This window comes from Ursus maritimus, unplaced genomic scaffold (assembly GCF_017311325.1).
Source record: "Ursus maritimus isolate PB19 unplaced genomic scaffold, ASM1731132v1 scaffold_19, whole genome shotgun sequence".
Classification (NCBI taxonomy): Eukaryota; Metazoa; Chordata; class Mammalia; order Carnivora; family Ursidae; genus Ursus; species Ursus maritimus.
In genome coordinates, this window is record NW_024424341.1 from 14275446 (window position 1) to 14292367 (window position 16922).

Here is a 16922-nt window from a genome sequence, read left to right on the forward strand (position 1 = left end):
AGCATACTCTGTGTGGATTTTTTTCTGATTTGTCAACAAAATGACTTCTCCCTTACTAAATTGGCCAAAAATCAAGGGGAAATAAAAACTTAGCATTCTGTGTAAAACTTTGTTATTCTGTAGTGAATAGGGAAAAACAACAGCTCTGAAGTATGTTTTGGCAAGAGAATAACAAATCGTTGTGTGTTCCTGAAATGCATTTCCAACAGTCTGTTTCTACTCATGAGTTCAATCAGTCTATCAAGAATTACAAAAATAATGGGAAGTAATTTTTTTAATGAAGGGAGAAGTCATCCTTTAAAATACATCCTTTAAAATACAACTCACCTTGATACTCTAATATCTATATAGTTTGAGAAATTATTAGGAATTCCTAAGGATGGTAATGACTATTACCACTTTAAATTAGAAGTTTTCTGCTTTGTGATCAGATCCTTGTAAAGTAGATGTGATAGTCACAGGGCTGAAAAAGTAAATGGAAAATCATTAGGCACCACAGATGGGAACCACAATGGAACCAGCAATCTATTTCAAAGAGTTATTTGGGGTAGTAAACTATCAGTTGAGATTCTCTTCAAATATTTGGCATTTTTGCATTTACCATTGAGTTTAGATAGTTTTTTTTCCTTGTGTACAAGGAAAATTGAAAAACAGAAAAGTTAGGAAGTAGTGAATGCTAAAACTTGGGCCACAGTCGTTAGGAGACTTGTACAATTTTAGGAATGCGAAAGAATGACTATTTTCCCTTTGGCTTATCTACTCAGTAAGTCAGCTTTTGATACAGCTTTTGAAATATGATTAGGAAAAAAGGTACACATTGTTAAATTTTACTCTGTCCATTTCAAAAGGGTATGCTTGCTGGTTAAATATGTAAAAGCATAGTTAACTATAGATAACTATATATAACTGTGTGATATATACAAGGCTAAATGAGGCAAACATTTTATAACTAGTGGTTGGTTGTTAGAGAATATTCTCCTTTCTGAGTTTTTGAAAATGAAGAATGCATTTGAAAAAGCAAAGAATTGATGCACTCCTTAAGTTTGTTAATGAATGAACCCTGCATATAACTTTCTTGTTGCCTGAAATTATAGTTTCCAGGCATAATTTCATGGGTCTTATACACATCAAATAGAAGGTTTAAACACCTTACTTGGCAAGTTTATTATTACCTCAGTTTAAATGTTTCAGTGTTAGTTTTTTCTTACCTTCTACCTCCTGAAGAGTTAAGTTTCCTCTCCTGGGCTCCCGGATGCTGTAACTCTCCAAGTATGGCTTCCACTCCACCCTTCTTTGTGAGAAGTATAGCTCCTTTTTTCAGTTCTTATTGCTTCATAGTTATTCATACTTACATATGCCTAAGGGCTACTTATAACCTACCAAGTGAATTGTTAAGAATTACTGAAACATGGTATTCATAAACCAAAACTAATAAAACATAAGAATTTACTCTTGTCTCCCAGAGTCTGTCCTGGGAAACGTGGCACCAGTGCAGAGCTTCTTAACATGTCCTCTGCAGAGTGGGGCTTCCTGCCATATTCAGAAGGGTGCTTATTTGGGATCATCCTCAGTATTGTCTCAAATGAATCTTGGTTTTCCATTGTGCTTCCTTCCCCCCCCACCCCGTTGAAATTACTATTAGTTTCATCTTTATCAATTTAATTTATGGGCTTTTGGTTAACCTTTTACTGTGTGGTTGGGAATATTCGCACCAACAATGTTTTGGCTTATAATTTAATGTGTACATGAATGTGTAGCAGCGCAGATATAAATCTTCTATTCCCCTTTTGCTAATGCTGGTATATATAGTCACCTAAAAACTTGCTTGTAAAAGAGATACTTGAAAGTAAGTTCCTTTTTCACTGGAAAAATGGTAGAGGGAGAGGCCTCCACCTCGTGGACCTGACGCTTTATCCATAGGCTTCTATGGCATGTACTGTATCACGGGTTAGGTGCTCAGTGTTGCTATCCTTCATCCCTTTACCAAGAGCATGAGGGACCTCTTTACATCTTTGCTTGGTGCCTGGCATATAAGCATTGGATTTATATTTATTAAATGACGTGTGAGTTTTTCAAAGTGATAACTCCTTTGGAAACACTCGATTTTTACAGATTTTAGAATAAATTCACTTAAAATACTTACTGACTACCTGTTAGTTTCTAATAGGCATCCAGTTGAGTGTGCAGTTGTTTTCAGATAATGCTTTAAGTAGATCTCTTTAAGGAAAGTGTTGCTATTTATGCTGTCAACACATTTTGTTTTAATAGCAAAGAGTTCTCTGTAATAGTAAAGTTCTTTTCCTTCCGATCTGTGTATCATGTATGTGTTTAAATAACAGATCTATATGATTTCCTGTTACCTGGCCTCTTAGGGGGGAAAATCTCAAATAGTATGGAGTACTACCTTTGTTTTTCTCCACTGTACTGCAGCCATCATTAGCGCTTACCGCAGTTCCCCCCGTAGTATTTCCTTTCTGGGTTCAAGGCAAATTTTTCCATCTTTGAGACCAGGCAAGTATTATTTACTTTTCCTTTTTTGCTATTATTTGCTTTTGGAAACTCCTTACTTTATCCCAGCCCTAAATTTTATTTCTTGTTACATTTTTTGAATGCTGAAAGGATTTGTCTTTTCTCCTTTGTACTGTTTCATGTCAGGACTGTATTCTGTAATTTGTTCTGCTAAAAAAAAAAAAAATCTCACCTGACCACAGGCACTACTGCTACTGAGTTAAAAACCTCAACATTTTAGGAGAAGCTTTTTCAAGATATTCCTCCTGTGCCAGATCAACCATAAAAGTTAACTACTTCCCCCCAAAGATGTTCATTCGTCCTCTTTCTTTCTCTTTCTTTTTTTCTTTCTCTTTCTTTCTTTCAAAGATTTATTTGAGAGAGAGAGAGCAAGAGCCAGCACGAGGTTGGGGGGTGCAGAGGGAGAAGCAGGCTCTCTGCTGAGCAGGAAGCTTTATCCCAGGACCCTGGGATCATGACCTGAGCTGAAGGCAGACGTTTAACCAACTGAGCCACCCAGGTGCCCCAAAGACGTACTTTCTTAAACTAACTTCTGTGCATAGCAGAAGGATCAGAATCACCCAGTGCTTTTCTCAGACAGCGTGAAGGTTAGTTAGAACCCTAGGGATAATAGTACCCTGTCTGGCTTAAACCTCAGGTGGCAGTGCTATGCAGATAGTTTTGCACACCTGGGTGACATGTAAAAATATCTTATTACCAGAACTGCTTTTCCTTTTGGAGGAAAAGTGAAGTTACAACCAAATATTTCACAATCTTCCCCTTTTGCCCCTACCCGCCCCCCCACCGGAGAATATCAGATGCCTTAGCATCTAGAGACAAAAACACCCTTGTTAAAATATATCCAGGTGGTTTCTGTTTCAACTCGCAAGTATACTTTTGACAGATAATACACTTTTCTTATCCACTTATTGTACTACACCAAATAATCAATCTTGTTGACCTCCCAGGTTTTCCCCATTTAAACACACTCTTCAGCCAAAAAAAAAAAAAAAATCATGGTCTTTGAGGTGTCCTGTAGAATATTTTAAAAGCAAATATATTTATGGGTAGATTTACCTTGGTAGGGTTTGAATAACATAGGTATATGCATTGGACAAAACTTGGCACATATATGCTTAAACTTGCATATTTCATTATATGTAAATTTAACCTCTAAAAATTTACTGAAGTCTAGTTAGTGATGCATGCTGAGTGATTTAGGGGGTAGTATACTGATGCCTGTAATTTACTTTGAAATGCATTAAAACCAATTAGATGGACTGATGATGTATAGAGATGGGTAGATGTGTGATAAAGCAAGTATGACAAAATGTTATTGTTAGAATGTAAATGGTGGGTATATAGGCGTTCACTGTAAAATTCAACTTTTCTCTGTGTTTGAAATTGTTCATAATAAAATGTTGAGGGGGCACTAAATGTGACACTGGAAGTTACCACTTGTAATACATTCACTGCTTTAGGATAAAGTCCAAAACATTTTCTAATGAAAGAAAACCATTAAAATTTCCAGTGTATTACATGTTGTTACTGTTCATGCTGTAGGATTTAGTCTTTGGGAATTGGGGAGTGGATTGGAAAAAATTACGGCATCCTGTAACACTGTTTTGGAATAATGAGGCAAAGATGACAGCAATAGTAATTTCATGCCCAAATTTTGGTTTTTCTTCCTATGGCCATTCATTTAACTAGCTTCTCCTTTCTTGGCAGCATAATCCTGAAGTCTTATTTTCAGAGAAAAGAAAGTGTTCTTAATGCCACTGAGCTGTATTATGATTGAATGCAAGCAAATATTTGAAGAGATGAATCATTGGTTCCTGGACCATTGTCAGACAGGGTTAGACCAGTTGGCCAGATGTCTCTGTGGTGAACTGTTTATGATGGTAGAGGTCTATGTGTTGAGAACCAGACCTCACCACTTTAACACTAAATTTACTGAGAGGCTCAGTTTGATTTTTTTTTTCCTTTCAAAGCAGTTTTAAAGTTTAAAGATAAAATGTAAAAATTGAATAAATCATAAGTGATACAGAAGTGGAAAAAATAGTCTTCACTTTCTTTTGTAAAAGGAAATGCTTGATTATAATTATGCTCTTGCAGCAAAATGGCTGTGAACAGTATAATGATTTACAAAGCATTACCATTTAGATGGTAAAAAGTGTCTCTACTAAGCAGTGGCATCCAGCAGTATCATTATAATCAGTTGATGATTGCTACAGCCACAGATCTAATCATTGTGTCTATTTAAATTATGTGACTAGCTTTTTTTTGTTCTCAAAATTGAGACTCGACCAATCTAATGCTAAGTAGTCTTCAAAGTTATGGGGAAGTATATAGGTATTTGAGATGTTTTGCCTAGTCCATTCAGCCTGTCAGCAATTGAATGACATTACCCATAAGCAGGGTACCATTTCGGTTCTTTATGATGCTTCATAGCGTGGATCTGGTGGGTAACACAGGGAACTATTTTATTCACTGTGTTGATATGTACTGTATGTAATCATTAATGGATGTAACTGTATTCTAATGGTTTTTTTGGCTGCCTTCTCCAAAAGGCTATGTTCAAAGATAGTCTTAGTTCATTTTTCTGGAAAGGGAGATAAACCTTTTTGACCCCAGATGAATCACTCTGTAGTGTTTCAGTCTGTCCCTTCGTTCCATCAGTGGGTCCTGCCTGTTGTGACAGGTTTTGTGTTAGGTTCTGTAACACAATGATTTCCAGGCCTGGCCACCATCAGAATCAACAGGACAATTTTAAGAAAACACTTGCTTGGGCCACATCCTAGAAATTTTGATTCTGGAGATTTGGAGTGGAACCAGGAATTTGCATTTTAAGAAGTACCTAAGCATTTCTAATGCCCATTGGCTTCGGGATGATGAAGCTACAATCCCTTCCCAGGTTCTTTGTCTGAAAGTATAGATAAGTAAAAATTATTTTAGTACAGAGTAGATGAGAGCTATAAAAGATAACTTCTTTAATTATCTTAGTGGTCTTAAATCAGGTCTTATTCCAGAGTCCACACATTCCAGATTATTTAGTTACTCGTTTTATAATAACATCTTGCATTTTTGGTTCCAGTGCGTTAGGCTCTGTGCCACGTTTGACATACTCTATTCCATTTAATCCTCACTGTAGTACTGTGTAAGAACTATTATTATCTCCATGTTTTAAAGTGTGTCAATAGCCAGGGTAATTAGACTACGTAGCTGTAAATATTGCAGGGCTGGGACCTGAGCCCAGTCTGTCAGACGGCAAAGCCTGTGCCCTTGCTGGAGTGGCCTCTGGCATCCTGTAGATCTGTAGGCTGAGTGTTACTGTTTTAAAACAATGGTCCTTGGGAAGAGGACCACATAATGTTTTTTGGAATGAGATAAAACAAAGCTGTGTAAAGTATAATTGTTTCGTTTCATTACCCAGACTTTTGCCTAAAATATTCATAAATTGTTCCCTGAGAAAAGTACCACGAGTGATGAAGATTTCCAGATGAAAAGCTATACATTCTTTAATGCTGAATAAATCTAAAAGGTCAAACACTTTGTTCATTAATGTGCCCTGCCTTTAGGTGTAACCCTTAAGATTCTCTTTATGCTCGTTTCAGGAGGTTTTTAAAGATGCCAGCTCTTTTTTTTTTTTTTTTTTCTTGTATGTTTCACAGACTTTCCTTTGAAATGCCTCACAGCTCCTCCCACCTAATTAACCTCTTCCTTACACCTGGTCTTTACAGTTAGTCCTTAAAAGAGAAAGTCTTTGGTTTTAAAATATTTGAAAGCTTTCTTTGTTTCTTTCTTTCTTTCTTTCTTTCTTTCTTTCTTTCTTTCTTTTTTTTTTTTTTTTTTTACTTCATCTCCTCCTATGACAAACCTTGTAGTTTAGCATCATCTTCTGGGTCATTTAGGGAAAATGGCTCTTGGAAGAAACTGATCTGAACTATACTGGAATTCAATATGAAAATAGAGGGGAAAAAAGCCCACTGAATTCTTGTCGTCTTCCTCCAAATTTAGTCAGATTTTTAAAAAATACCTGCATGTATTAGGTATCTTCCATTTACTTTGGAACTATAAATAAAAGGAAATCTGCATAGATTAATTCTTTATCCAGGTTAGCCAAAATTTTTTTGGATAAAATGAAGTTTAAGACTCTGAGATTCAACAAACTTTTTTAAGCCACTGCTTTTCTCATAAGCATTCCCAACATTTCTTGTTACTCTAAATAGCTTTACAAGTGTTGGTATTAAACTATAAGGATCCTCTGTTCTCTGGGACTTAATCTCACCTTGACATTCTCAGTTCATTACCAATTTTTTCTAATACTTGATTGGTCTCCCTTCCTTAAGTATACATACCTTTCCCAATTTAATCTGTCTGGTTGGACTGAATCTACTATTTGCATGTCATGCGTGTCGCAACTTCCATTCTGATCTTGTGGAAAGGCTCAGAAGCTTTAGAGAGGCCAGTAGAATTCCCTCTGCTCTAGTAACCTTGACACCATGGAGCAGTTTAGGGTGAGAAAGCACGTGGCCAGGAGATGAAGCATTCCCGAATAGAGTTCCCTTGTATTGAATCCTGGATCATTCCTTCTACCATCCCCAAAGTATTAGTTAGTTTAGACACAGATTTTTACAGCACGGTGAGTAAGAAACTATGACAATCCAGAGTATGGATTTCGATAAAGCCTTAACTGGGATGAGGAGCAGTTTTAGATATTCTGGTATAGAAAGATGTATTGTGGGTACCTGGGTGGCTCAGTCAGTAAGTGTCTGCCTTCAGCTCAGGTCATGATCCCAGGGTCTTGGGATCGAGCCCTGCATCGGGCTCCCTGCTCAGCGGGAAGCCTGCTTCTCCCACTCCCACTCCCCCTGCTTGTGTTCCCTCTCTTGCTGTCTCTCTTTGTCAAATAAATAAATAATCTTTAAAAAAAGAAAGATGTATTGTTAAGGGGGGAAAAGCAAACTACAGAACAATGGTTATGACATTGTCCTAGTTAAGTTAAAAAAAAAAAACTTTGTGAGTATATAATAAAGGTGTGGAAACAGACATTTGAAGCTTTTAGCAGGGGTTACCTCTGGGAAAGGGAATGGGCTATGAAGAAAACCTGTCTTCTCAGAAGAGAGGCGTTAACTTTTCTGTAGACTGTATGTAGCATTTGGGTCTTAAAATGAACACACATCCATTTTTTGTTTTAAGATGTTAACAGATAAAGTTTTAATATAATACTTTGGGATTTCAAGGTGGGCAGCCCTGCCAGAAAACCTTGGATTCTTTACCTCCTCTCATCTGAATTGTTCCAACAGTGCCCTCTCTGTGAAGGTTCTGTGAGAAGGGCGTGAGCATTGCTTAACTGTTAACGCTTTGGTCTTTCTCAGAAAGTAGCATAATTTATAAGATCAATTGAAATTTACACCAGTGACCCTCTTAAAAGCATTGTTTCTGATTTCCGTCTTCTGTCCTTTTGAGCACTGAAATCTCTTGCTTATCTGCCCTCTGAGGGGAATTGTCTCCCGTGGTCCCTGCAGTAATGGGAATGGTATTACTTCAACTCTTTTGCTGGTTTAGATTGTGTCCTCTTTTAAAAAGCCGTTTCCAGCCGAGACCTTGCCTCTTGCGCCTACCTATACTCCAGGCATATCCTTTTAAGTATAACCTGACTGTCTTGGGGGAACCAAGAAAACCCATGGTATTACTTGGTTCGGCCATTGCTGTCTTGCTATTTTGGAGGGAGATAATGTCTGTTGCCTCTCTTCTCTCTTCCCATTCCCCCTCCTGCCCTTCCTTTTCTTATCCCTCGCCCTCTCTAGACCAATTAGATTAGATTATTATATGTATGTGTAAAGATTTTCTATCTCCGTCTGTCTCCTTTCCCTCAGTTTTCCTCCATGAGCAGAAATTAAACTGGGCAAATATTTAAAAGAATTTGCTGCGAATCTGTCCCAATAATGGAAGTAACTTCTCTTGCTTCTAATTCTAATTCCATTAAATCTAATGACATTTTATTTATATCTGTTCCTGAGTGGGTACTCAATATATGCAGATTTAATTATAAATAACTGAATGTTGAGTGGAGAGTACACAGTAGTCTCTATTCCTTGTGTCCATTTGTGCCCCTGTGGGCCCTGTCTCCACGTCTTGGTGTGATTCTTTGCTTTCTGTGACCAACCCCACCCTGTCCATTTTCTTCTTCCAGAGCCTCCTTTCTAACCCTAACCAGATTCTCTCAGTTTAATGAAGAGCAGGTTCTATCATTAGAGTTTTTGTTGATGAACGTGCCGTATGGGATAATAATGGCCATCTATTAATTCCTGGAGGGCAGGGCCTGTGCCTTGTCCGTCTTTGTTCTCCCGGTGCCGGCACGGTATGGACACAAGGTGCTTAGTCAATATTTTTAGACAAAGATAATTGGTGCATCCTTCTTCGTAACTTTGTAGCAGACATATCGTACAATAAACTGATCATTGTGAAAATGTAGCCTTGTGATACATATTTGCCTCTCGCCAAACAGTTTTGCTTACACAACGGAAAAACTTTGTAACTGCTTGTGTGATTTCTGTACATTCTCAAGTGTCCCTCCACATGGGAAATCTATGCAGTTTGGTGATTGCGTTCAAGTGAAATACTCTACCTGTTATTCTTCTGCATATCAAGTGAGTGCTATCACGTTCATATCATAACTTTTTAAGCAACAAACATCTGTAATTAGTCTACTGAAACATATTAACTTTTCTCATACATTTAAATTTTAAAAGGAGATAGTTCATTTTTTTGAATCCACAGGAGTCCTTGAAACAACTGCACATATTCTTCTAATGTATTTCTGTATAGGTAGAAACACACACATGGTTTAAAAAAAAAAAACCAGTGGTAACTCGTGTTTACATGGGAATGGTTTAGCAGTCAACTTTATAATATGATAAAAAGGAATTCTTAATTATTAGTTTTCTTATGCAAAGGTACCTCTTTGTGTTGGAAACCTATAAACATAACCAAAGATGATTTATCATTGTAATCCTAATGCCTACAAAATCAAACTAAGAAAGTTTTGAGTAATTAAGTGACCTTGGATTCATTTTTCATTTCTTCTCTTTCTTTTAGAACTGCCGCTGGATGACCCGGATTCCCCGCAATTGATAATGTTGGAGATCAGTTCTACAACTTTATTCCACATTCAGTTGTTAAAAACAAATAGAATGCAAGTTCCTCGACTCCAGATTATGAAAACAGTACTTGGAAAACTGAAAACTATCTAAATGATTGTCTTTGGTTGGGCCGTGTTCTTAGTGAGCAGAAGCCTTGGCCAGGGTCTGCTGTTGACTCTTGAGGAGCACATAGCCCACTTCCTGGGGACTAGAGGTGCCACTGCTACCATGGGTAATTCCTGTATCTGCCGAGATGACAGCGGAGCGGAGGACAGTGTTGACACCCAGCAGCAGCAGGCTGAGAACAGTGCAGTACCCACTGCTGACACGAGGAGCCAACCCCGGGATCCTGTTCGGCCACCAAGGAGGGGCCGAGGACCCCATGAGCCAAGGAGAAAGAAACAAAATGTAGATGGGCTAGTGCTGGACACACTAGCAGTCATACGGACTCTTGTAGATAAGTAAGTATCTGACTCCCTAGTCACCCCCTTTGCAATGAAAAGTGTTCTACAGGAACCATAACTTGAGTCCTTCACTTCATTAGGATATATTCACCAAGCCATGAGCTTATAAGGCAAGAGAGAATACTTTATTTCTCCTCTGATGGCAAAGTAAATTATAAGGTTTGATGTTTTTACTTGCTATATCTACTCCTATCTGGAAATGTCTAAACATTTTGATAGCAGAAAACACTAATTAAAGCTACGATCTTTATTAGGGCATGTAGTAAATGTGGAGTGAGTTTGTGTTGCAAGCAGCAATAGGAAATGGTTTCACAGAGACCAACTCTTATCTTGTTTGCCTGTCTGTACCACTGATGAGAGATTCAAGATGAGTTACTTTTCCAAGAGCATGGCTGCACGCACTTTCTGTTGGCAACATAAGGACGTAGGTCAAGGAGAGTATTCCTCCTCCTCCCTTCTTGTATCCTTTATTTGGCTATCTTAGATCCATTTGGGAAGCATGTAAATTGAAACTGCAGGGTGCACCTGTACCTTTTTTGTTTCTCCCCTGTTTTGTCTAACTCTAGGTGTGAAATTCCAGATTGAGTAACAGTGAAATGGGAGAACATGGTTCAGGTTGAAAAAATATTTTGACTTAACTGTACAGTTCAGTAATTAGGAGCAAAAGTTTTAGAACCATGATGGACCAGGTTTCAGATTTTGGCCCAGCTCCTTAACTAGCTACATGACGCTGGGTGAGTTACTTCCCTAAGCCTCAGATTCCTTACCTATAAGAGGGGAAAAATACCTTTCTTACAGGGATTATCATGAGATAATATATATAAAGCATCTAGCGTGGTGCCTTGCACATTCCAGTTGCTCAACGGATGATCGTTTGTGGGTTTTTTTAAGTTATATGTGGGTTCTTTTTGCTTCAGCCTCTGCTAGCAAATTTAAGTATCTAAATATTTGATCATCGCATTTATAAAAACCCACTTTTAATTCCTCAAAATTACAGCATTAAGCAAGGTATACCTGTGCATATTATTCTGAGGTGATTTTTTTTTCCCCTCACAGAAATAAATTTGTTTGGCGCATTTTTCTATCTGCCATAGAACATGCTGGGGAAATGGGGAAAGGTGGCTCTTACAAATATTCTCCATAACCAGTTCATAATAAGTTTATTAAACCAGCCTTTGAAGTAGTTCTGGTATCTGAACTAACTTAATGTTTGTATTTTTGTAGAAAATATTTACTGAATATAAATCTATGCCATTTTCATCCCTCAAACCCAGGCAGGGGGCTAGAAGCTGTTAGTTAAAGTTTCTTCATGGTGACATTTAAAACATACTATAAAATTATAATGAGAAGTTGCCCTTCCCAAATAAGGAAGTAAACCATAAGCAGTGTTATTTAAGCCCACTGGAAAAACAGGTACAGAATAGGTTTTGCCATATTTTTTAAAAGAATGATTAAGAGTGTGTGGGAGCAAGGTAGGAGCTTTATCACCAACTCTTTAGAAAATATTACAAATTATAAGTGAACTTGTTGATGAAGTGCATAATTCACTTACGTGAAGTGAGCAGCATACATTTGAGTAACAGGGTCACTTTTATCTTAAACCTGCTTATACCAAATTATAGCTATAACTCTTCTGAGAATGGACAAATAGGGCAGATGGGGAGCAAGTGTGACAGGAGCTGTTAGAGAATCTAATGGCAAAACAGGGTTCAAACAGTTAAAAAAGTCACTGTAGCTTGTTTTTCTTTTTTTTTTTTTTTTTTAAGATTTTATTTATTTATTTGACAGACAGGCAGTGAGAGAGGGAACACAAGCAGGGGAAGTGGGAGAGGAAGAAGCAGGCTCATAGCGGAGGAGCCTGATGTGGGGCTCGATCCCAGAGCGCCGGGATCACGCCCTGAGCCGAAGGCAGACGCTTAACGACTGAGCCACCCAGGTGCCCCTGTAGCTTGTTTTTCAGAAGCTACTAAAGGAGAATTTCATAACCTATAAAGTTGATAAGGCTGTTAAAACTAACCACGAACGATAGGACAGATGGACTTAGTACAAGTGTACGTAAAAGGGTGAATGCAGATGTTGCAGTTAGTGATCGGCCTTAATTGTTCTTCTCTTTCTGTTTGTTACTTCAGAAAGGGTGATGTTGCTGAGAGGAGAGCAATTTCTAAAGCTATAGTGAGAGAGTTGCTATAGGAAACACACTTTGAATACACTTATTTTAAAATCACTTTGAAGTTCTGTTATTTGCATTTTTTTGGTAGAGACTTTTTCCTCAGATTATAATGGTATCAATTATTCTCATATGGTTTGGAACTATAATTTATGGGAAGTCCTAATGGAAGTTTTTTTCTTCACTGTGTGTGTGTGTGTGTGTGTGTTTGTTTGTGTTCTGTCTCTCTCCCTCTCTGTCACTCATGTCTTTCTGCCGATCTCTCTTCCTGTCACTTTTGTTGTCATCCCCATCCACCTTCAGGCTATGACTGAACCTAAAATTGATAGTTTTGAGTTCCCATGTCACTGTGAGAAGCCCAAGTCCTGCTGCATGGCTTTCTTTGCCTTTTCTGTCACTGGAGACTTGCAGCTTGGTATCAGTTCTAGCTCAGATGATCACTCATAACTTATCAACTTCTTTCACTGAGCAGGGAACCCTGTCCAAGCTGCACAGGTGAGGTTTTGATCCCCATTACCTACCACACAGGCTCGCAGCTCCTGGTCACCTGTCTAGTTCCACACAGTGAGCCCTGTTGTCCCACAGCTTTAGCTCCTGCCTCCTACCAGGAATTTCTGCTCCCCTTCTGTTCCACAAAGAAGTTTATCTTGTTCTTTGAATGTAAGGATGTGGGTGTCCTTTTAAGTGCATCTGCGTAGAATCGAGGTCCTCATAGTCCTTATTGGTCACTGACTCTGCCGTATTTTTATTATTTTTCCCTTTTTCCCCCAACCCCGTTGTCCCCTTTGCCACCCACTATCCAAATATCAGTGGGTAACCATTCTCGTGAATTTAAGGTATGTTCTTCCAGTCTGCCTGCCGTATATTTGTTTATGTCTGTATAGGAAATTTATACTAGTGTTTTGTGTGTGATTTTAAAAACTTACATAAGTGATAAAGTTGTATAAATCTTTTTAACTTCTCTCAACATTATGTTTGAGACCTATGTTACTGTATGTAAAGCTACAACCGCTTCTGACTCCCGCAGAGTATTCCTTTGGTGAAAGTACTGTATTTTGTTATCCTGTAATCTGGTGATAGTCACTTAGACTAATTCCAAACTTTTGTTCCTACAAGTGACACTGCAGCAAATAACCTCATATGCATCTATTACCTGTGTAATAGTTTGTCTAGCACTGTTGGCCACATTTAGTTTCATTACTGCCAGACTGCTCTCCAGAAATACTCGTAATCAGTCAGTTATATCATTTAAGACAAATCTTTTAAATAAGAATTTTCCCTTGTTATGGAAAGTTACAGGATATGTCAAATAAACAGTACCTAATGAGTACCTGAAATGAACTTAATAATTCCCATATCACAAGATTATTCTGAGGATTAAATGATTGAAGACAATAGTTTTTGCAGTTTTCTTCACAGGAAAACAGAGCCACAATATGTAAGTAAATGTAAATATATTCCCTAAGTAATTAGATTTACCATTATTTGATGGAAAGTATTTCATTCATTACTGAAGTTCCCCTAAAGCACCTCCTTAAGATTCCTGGGATCATAGATTGAAAACCTACTGAATTAAGGTATATAATGCCATTTTAGAGCAATGTCTAGAATTTTTTTTAAAGACTTAATTATGGGATGCCTGGGTGGCTCAGTCAGTTAAGCACATCTGCCTTCAGCTCAGGTCATGAACCCAGGGTTCTGGATCGAGTCCTGCATCAGGCTCCTTGCTCAGTGGGGAGCCTGCTTCTCCCTCTGCCTGCTGTTCCCCCTGTTTGTGCGCACACGCTCTGTCTGACAAATAAAATCTTTTCTAAAAAAATAAAGAATTTTTTACTTGAGAGAGAGCACAAGCAGGGGGAGGTGCAGAGGAGAAGGAGAAGCAGACTCCCTGCTCTGCCAGGAGCCCCAGCGTGGGGCTGGATCCTAGGACCCTGAGATTGTGACCTGAGCCGAAGGCAGATGCTTAACCAACTGAGTCACCTGGGTGCCCCCAGTGTCTAGAATATTAAATAGCTCCTCGCTTAAGTTTGGTTCCTTTTTCTTCTAACACCCATTTTATGAAGTTCAAGCAAATAGTGATATTTCCCAGAAGAACACTTAAAAATGAAGATGTTTATGTAGGCCCTTGCTTCCATAAATCCTCTGTTGGGATTGTAATCTCCCTTCTTGGTGTTTCTTTGAGGTAAGTTGGAGGAAGATGATGTTGACCTCCCTGGCTCATCTCATTGGCATTAGGCCTCTAGAGGAAAGCTGAGAGTAGTTCCCTGGCCTCCAGTTTTGTCCTGTGCTTTTACTTCAGGCCAGTGGTGGTCCCTCCTTTGCCCTCCCACCCATTTTATTTGTGGGCCATCACAGACGGTGGCCTTGGAAATGAGCACATGTGGTGTGTATCGGTCCTTACAGAGTGGAGCTGCAGCTGTCTCTTCCGTCGTCTCTCCGTACCCATTCGTGTTCATTTCTTCTTTCTCTCTCCACTCCCACTTTCAGTTTGAATTTTTATTTGGAATTGTCATTTCTTGGTTCTTCAAGTTTGATATCTTGACTATTTGTTTTTCAGTGATCAGGAACCTCCCTATTCAATGATTACATTGCACGAAATGGCAGAAACAGGTATTCTTTTCTTAAAGATTTCTTAAAATACTTTCTAATGAATTGATTATGAAGAAATGTGGCCCACTTTTTTTTTTTAAATAAGATTCCAAAAGTACTTAACACACATGACCATGAAAAAAGCCATTAGTGTATGGAAAATTCCTGTACAGGGGTAATAATTAATAACCACTGTTATGTTGCATCCTGAATATATAGCTGCACCTCTCAGTATTGGTTTTATTTCACTGAAATTATTAAAAGAAAAATTTTGTTGGGATTTGATAGATCTTTGACCATAGCCCTTCCAGAATGGGGAGGAATTTTTTTGTCCCTCAATTTCCTAAGTGTCCTTCTGAAGTAGAGCCAACTGCTTCAGATACTTAATCTTCTCAGTAAACTCGTATGTCATAAATAAGATGCTGAAACTATTTTAATTATAATTTGAGAACCCAGGACCATAGCTTCAATTTTCTCCAAATGAAGATGCCTCCAAACCAGGCTCCTACAAATTAAGAATCTTTGGTTCTACCATGATGACCACAATTAATGACTATGTCCATGCCATTGTTAGCTGCTTAAAAGTTACAGGATGAAAGCCAAAAGTGTTTCTATTTTATTGTGAAATCACTTTGTGTTATAAGTTCTATATTTTCATGTTTTTAAAATAGTGGCTCCACCATATAATCTTCTTGATTTGCTCTTAGATGAAGGATGGTTGGATGTTGTCCAGTCTTTAATTAGAGTTATTCCATTGGAAGATCCACTGGGACCAGCTGTTATAACATTGTTACTAGATGAATGTCCATTGCCCACTAAAGTAAGTTAATACTTGTCTTTTATGAAACTGTCACCTATGCCTAAACACAGGATGAACAACCACAAAGAACTCTTGACGTAATGCATTTCCTCCTTATACATTTGGGGTCTGTTTCATTCAATATTGACTTCATTATGTAAACTTGTCTTTTATTACTGGTGAAGTGCTACATCCTCTATCAATAGCTTATTATAAAGCTTTAGTTTAAAATGTTAAAAATGAAAGCATTTACATTTGAAATGGCAATCTGTATTTGAAATTGAAAGAGAATGTTCAATTGCTGAGCTGATTTCCTTACCTTCCACTAAACAGTTTTCTCATTACAAAAGATTTTCTTTAATGTTTTCTATTAAGAGAAAAAAACTGTGATACTGAAAGCACTTGTGAATCTTAAACGTATTAAAGATTGGCATAACCTTGATTTTCCCTTATATAGAACAAAAGTATCAAACTTTCATTGCCTTAGTCCATATGTTCTATGGACTACTTTTTTTCAAATTTTGGATGCGGGCAGCTTTCATTTGTTTAAGCCTCAGACATTTGGGCGCAACATGGAAAAACATGGACAGAACAGAAAGGCCTTTGGCCTAGTCACTGGTGAACTGACCTTTGCCTAAGCTCGTAAGAGGTTTCTGTACAGTTTGCCTCAAAAACTCTGGTGAGATTTGCTCTTGCTTGATTTTAAAAGAAGAAGAAAACCTGTAAAGTCACTTTTTACTTCAACATCACTAAGGCCCTGTTGTTATCAGTCATTTTGGCACTTAAGTGGATTTAGTGTGATTAGTGAATCAAGAGTATATCACATATTTTTGATACAACTGGTACATTTTGAATGAAGGGGAATCTAATAATTCATGTAGGAAAACTTCCCAGTTGATCAAATAACATTTCCCATCAATACTGACATCATTGGGTGCGTTATTTCATTTCTTTATGTTCGTTCTGAGTTAATTTAATAGCTGGCAGTAGCTTTCGGCTCGAGTAATTCCCTTGGGGGGAAAAGCCTAAGTAATATATTTATCAAATCCACTTGTACATTTTTGTTTTTAGGACGCACTCCAAAAACTGACTGAAATTCTGAATTTAAATGGAGAAGTAGCTTGCCAGGACTCAGGTCATCCTGCCAAACACAGGAACACATCTGCAGTCCTAGGCTGCTTGGCTGAGAAACTAGCAGGTAACTGTGGGAACCTCTACCGAGAAAGATCTTCTCAGTTGTTTGACATAAA

At 38.0% G+C, this 16922-nt stretch overlaps 1 protein-coding gene across 2 annotated transcripts in view; it reads left to right on the top strand.

Moving 5' to 3' along the window:
* The window catches only part of RSPRY1 (ring finger and SPRY domain containing 1), a 43133-nt gene that overhangs the window by 2307 nt on the left and 23904 nt on the right, over window positions 1-16922 (top strand). For both annotated transcript variants that reach the window (XM_008702605.2, XM_008702604.2), the window contains exons 2-5: window positions 9610-10114; window positions 14842-14894; window positions 15581-15693; window positions 16744-16870. In XM_008702605.2, the coding sequence (XP_008700827.1) occupies window positions 9765-10114; window positions 14842-14894; window positions 15581-15693; window positions 16744-16870 (643 nt within the window). In that variant the 5' untranslated portion in view covers window positions 9610-9764. The remainder of the gene's footprint in view (window positions 1-9609; window positions 10115-14841; window positions 14895-15580; window positions 15694-16743; window positions 16871-16922) is intronic.